At 44.6% G+C, this 5,250-nt stretch overlaps 1 protein-coding gene across 1 annotated transcript in view; it reads right to left on the bottom strand.

The window, feature by feature from the left end:
* Positions 1-798: 798 nt before the first annotated feature.
* TRPV1 (transient receptor potential cation channel subfamily V member 1) overlaps positions 799-5,250 on the bottom strand; it is a 39,330-nt gene continuing 34,878 nt past the window's right edge. The window contains exon 15 of the mRNA XM_019659836.1: positions 799-971. Within this exon, the coding sequence (XP_019515381.1) occupies positions 799-971 (173 nt within the window). The remainder of the gene's footprint in view (positions 972-5,250) is intronic.

Here is a 5,250-nt window from a genome sequence, read left to right as displayed (position 1 = left end):
ATGATATGATATATATGTACATATATCGTATATGTGTATATGTATGATATATATGTATATATTACATATATATGTTTATTTATTTGAATAACAGGATGGATGGAGGTGGATGGATGTACCACTGCAGGGGACCAGGACTATAGTCACTACAAATGGAAGATCATGAAAAAATTCTTGCCACATGGCTTTGGGACATGATTCTATACTTTATTTGAACAGCAATAGAGCTAATATTTTTGGAACTGTGATGTATCATGGAAGGATGAAGCCACCTGAAACAAACAATTCTGGCAGAGCTGAGAACGGGACCAGTTTCCCCCATCCTCTTTGAGTCGGAAACATCACCCCCAGACTACTCTGGACAGGGGAGATAGTAAGCACAATACAGAGAAGGCTTTGGGCATTTTACATCAAAGGAAGCATTTCGTTCTACAAGGTGTTTTCCTCGGCTTCATTTACATTTACTCCCAGTCATATAAAATCGAAGAAGACAGGGGCATCACATACGTCAAAGAGATTTATCATTCGTAGTGTTTAATAAAGTCAGTAAAACCTTGAAAGCAAGATCCTTTCCTGTTAGCAGATCCACCTGGGGACAGTAAGAGTTGGATGAGTAATTCTTCCCATGCACCCAGCAGGGCTCCCCACAGCTTGTCCAGTGCAGTCTAGGAAAATGCCTGGACAGGCGCAGACCAAGCCAGGGCGCTGAGAGAGAGCACGGGTGCTCCCTACACAGACCCCAAGGACAGTGTGCTATCCCTAAGGCCCCCAGTGTTGAGACTCCCCATGTGGGGTCCCTCACTTCTCCCCCAAAGCAGCAGGGTCCTTGAAGACCTCAGCATCTTCTGGCTTGAGGGACCCTGCAAAGTGCTTCAGATGAACTTCCTCAGGCTGGGCAGGATGCCTTTCTCGAGTACTTGCTTCTCTTAAAAGGGGAACCAGAGCAAAGTTCTTCCAGGTTCTCCCTGAAACTGAAGGGTAAAACATCATTACTGCCTTGAATGCAGCAAAACAAGAATCAATATTTATTTGTGGGACTTAACCAATTCCCGGGTAAGAAGACCCAGGCATGTCAGTGCTTCCTGAGGCACCCAGATCACTTCCATGTCCTCTCTCCTCAGCTGCTCAAGGAACCTCATCCACCCTGGCAGCTCATTAAATCCTCTTCCTCTGCCCGCCCTGACTTGCTTGTGGCCCCATGAGGGTCCACTGCTTGCCTGTCTTGCCTCCATGTCCTCTGTGGGAGGGAGAGCTGGTCTCCACAGAGCAACACTGGGGCCTGCTTCATGAATGGCCCCACACCGCGTCAGGGGTAGGGTGATGAACACCAGCCAAAGAATCAGGATTGGGGGGGTCCAGGTGCCTCCAGAGCATCGCATATTGGGAACAATGCTGAGGGAAGCATGGTGACACTAGGCTTCGAATGGGGATCTCACATGTGGCCTGTAATTCCAGGAAGCTCCTGAGAAGGATCCAGTTGTCACCCTCATAGCTACCTCCAGCCCCCAGCCACCTCAGAGAAATGACAGCCAGGAGGGAAAGCTGTGTGTCTCTCTTTCCATTTGTCAGAGCCTTGGTCAGCCAAGCCATCTGATTGGTCACACCTCCACCCTCAGGCCACAACTCAGGCCCCTCTGCTGGTGTCCAATACTGGCCAAATCTTAAAGGCACCAGGAAAGCTGAGGCTGAGGCCATCATAACCACTCCGGCTGAGTTCTCCAGGTCCTGGAGTTTACCCCAGGCTCACAGGCTGGCACTGGCATGTCCCCCAACCCCGGTCTGACACTAAGCACCAGTATTGCTGAAGGAGGACCCCCTCAGGGGACCCAGGCATAGAAGCATGAGGGTGCCATGGAGAGAGGCCAGGCGCTCACTGAGACATCATCTTCTGAGTGGCTGGGTGGTGGGAACACCCAGACTCAGGGATTTCTTGGCCCAGCTCCAGGTCCAGCTTCAGGGTCCTCAAAGGAAGTATGGGATTTCCAGTGCCCACTTCCCACAGGCCTGATGCAAAGGCCCTCTCAGGTGCTCTCCCTAGTTCAGCTACAGACCACTTTTCTTTTCTGGCCTTTCTTGCATTCCCTCACCTCTTCCCAATTACATGTACCATGTGGATGGGGAGAGGTCCTTGTTATCTGAATTATCTGACTATTCATACTGGGGTTTTCATGGTTAGAAAGTTGTATAGAAAAGTAAAATCCTCAGGAAATATTTGCTAAGTAAATATAAGTATGAAATCAGGGAACCTCTACCCATCCCCCATCCCCACCCCAACGAACACGAATGTGCATATCCCTGCCACCAGGTCACTGTCTTTAATATCACAGTGAATGTACAAGGTCTTAAACAGCCAACAATGTCATGCAAACAATGCAAAGCAACTTTAAGGTGTAACAGCATATCTTGTAAAAGATGTGGGATTTCACAAAATCAATAAGAGTAGTTTTGGAAAACTGCTCAAATCACATGCAAAGCCCTCTTCAAATGGCTCTGTGACAAAGTAACCATTGAAGAAGAGATCATCAATAAGTATTATGAAATGGCACAGGGAGTGCTTCCAGTGAGACTTGTGGGGAAATTATAGGATTGCAGGAGGCTCTCAGGAAAACTGATCAAACCTTTGACTAGTTTTCCAAAAGTCAGCCTCTCAATGAAATAGATTTCCACTTCCAGCCCTGATGGAGTATCTAGTACTGGGCTAGCCATCCTGCTGTAAACCACCAGACCAGAAAACAGGACAAAATACATGCAGCAAATACATGTATGCCCTATGTTTTCAGGCATAGGGCAACAGGCAGTGAAAACTGCAATTGCTGAAAGAAGTGAAATTCACATGGTGAGTCCCGTGATCACCCTGATGTTTTGTTTAGGGACAAGTTCTCTGACTACGTATGGTTCACTGAGCTGGAGTCCAAGCAGAGTGTGTCAGTGCCTCTGAGCTAAGGTAGAAGAGATCAGAGTCCTGGGCAGCTGAAGCAGCTAGAATATGTGGACTAGGGCACAGGAGAAGAGGAAGAAGGGAGCTGGGAGGGGCAGTGGTTCAGAAGTCTTTGGAGTAGGGTCCGCCCAAGTCCTTGGCTGAGAGCTGAGCTGTGATTGTACAGGGTGAGACTGCACGAGGCTTACCAGAGAGTGGCTGTTATGGGGTTGAAAGTGGGACAGAGATGCTAGAAACTGAGCAGTACTAAGGGATATTGGCGATCCAGCTCAGCCAGAGTGGAGAGACCTCCTTAACACCCCTCCTCTACTCTGAGGATAAAACTAAAATACCAGAAATATTCTACTTACTTTACATGCCCTAGAGTAGGATCTACTCAAAACCTACCCAACAAAGCCTAAAACCAAGCCGTGACAAGGTCCTCAGTGGAAAATTTGGAAGCTGAATCCCACAAGTTTGATGGGATTGGCACATACCTTGGGCTACCCGCAGAGCTACCATAATAAAGAAACTAATCCTACACAAGCTCAAGGTAATTCATCAGTAATGGAACCACCAATTAGAACAAAAATCCAATCAAGTGTCTCTACAATATATTTTCCACAATGCCCAGTATACAATTTAAAGTTATTATTAACAAAATGCAAAGAAATAGAGGAATGTGACTCACAGTCAGGAAAAAAACAAAAAAACCAGTCAATAGAAACTGACCCCAACATGGCCCAGATGTTGGATTTAGCAGAGAATTTAAAGCAGCTATTATAAATATGTTCTAAGAACCAAAGGAAAACATGGTCTTAATGAGGCAACAGTTAAGAAATCTCAGAAGAAAAATGGAAACTAAAAAAACATATAGAAGTTCTAAAACTGAATAGCATAATACTCAAAATGTAATCACCATGCGCTTATTATCAGTTTAGAAAAAGTCAGTGAACTTGAAAACAGATCAATAGAAACTATCAATTTTGAGAAACAGAAAAAAATTGGGGAAAGAATGAACAAAAGCTCAAATACCTAAGGGAACAATATCAAATGATCTAATATACATGTAATTGGAGTCCCAAAAGGAGAAGATCCGGGAGAATAAAGCAAAATATATATAGTTTCCCAATTTGGTGAAACATTGATATGCAGATCCAAGAGAGATTCTAAGCAGATTCTAAACCTTAAGCAGGATAAAACTAAAAAAAAAAACATACGTAAGCACATCTTAATCAAACTGCTGAAAACATGTTGTCTTACAGCTTTGTCCTCAGCCGCCCCTACACACACACACACACACACACACACACATACACCAACCCCTGACCTCATGGGGTCACGAGGGAGTGTCTCGGAACGCTGAGACCCAACGGAATGATGTCGGTTATCTGCCTTATTTTTATGGTTGCAGTACAGCTGCATCATCCTGGAGGTTGTATGTATGTGGGAGTATAAAGGCACAGCAGGTGTTGGAATACAATGGAACTGGTTGATGGAAAATAACCATAAGGCACTTATCACACGGACTTTACAAAAAACAAGTTTCACTTCCCTGAAATTTCTTAATAAAAGCTACACGTTGGCCCGATTTGGGGCTCAGTCCCAGAGAGGCTGCAGCCCCCTGGCCCCGCTTTAACTCTATCCTTGACGTTTGTGTTTCTTTAACCCTGTGCCACCCCTCTCACTCCCCACCGCCCTTGCTGTGGGGGACGCGGCAAAAACCAAAACTAAAAAGAATATTTTGAAAGCAATCAGAGAAAAAGAGACACAGTACAGACGAGAAACCAATAATGGGTGACTTTTCATCAGAAACTATGGAGGCCCGAAGGCAGTATAGAAGCATAGTTAAAGTGTTCTGATTTTAAAAAGGAAAAAAAACACCTGTTAACCCAGAATTCTATATCCAGTGAAAATATCCTTCATGACTATGAAATTGACATTTTCAGGTTAAAAAAAAAAGCTGACATAAAACTAATCTATACAATTAAGTCCTCGTTTAACTTCCTTGTCCATGGGTTCTGTGAGTTTAAGTGAAATGACTTATAATCAAACTAATTTTACCAAAGGTTAATTGATATAAACAAGAGTTAAGTTCCTATGACATTGTATTTGGCAATGATTTCTTGGATAAGTCATCAAAAGAACAGGCAACAAAAGAAAAAAATAAACTGGGCTTCATTGAAATTTAAAACTTTCATACATCCAAGGACTCTATTAAGAAAGTAAAAAGAGGGGCCAGCCGAGTGGCGTGATGGTTAAGAGCTGGCTTGGGATGCCAGAGGGCCCCGGTTCGGATCCCACATATGAGGGCCAGTGACACTGCCCTCTAC

Source organism: Hipposideros armiger, unplaced genomic scaffold (assembly GCF_001890085.2).
Source record: "Hipposideros armiger isolate ML-2016 unplaced genomic scaffold, ASM189008v1 scaffold_304, whole genome shotgun sequence".
Lineage (NCBI taxonomy): Eukaryota > Metazoa > Chordata > Mammalia > Chiroptera > Hipposideridae > Hipposideros > Hipposideros armiger.
Note: the sequence above shows the minus strand (reverse complement) of the source record. Positions and strands in the feature narration are given on the sequence as shown.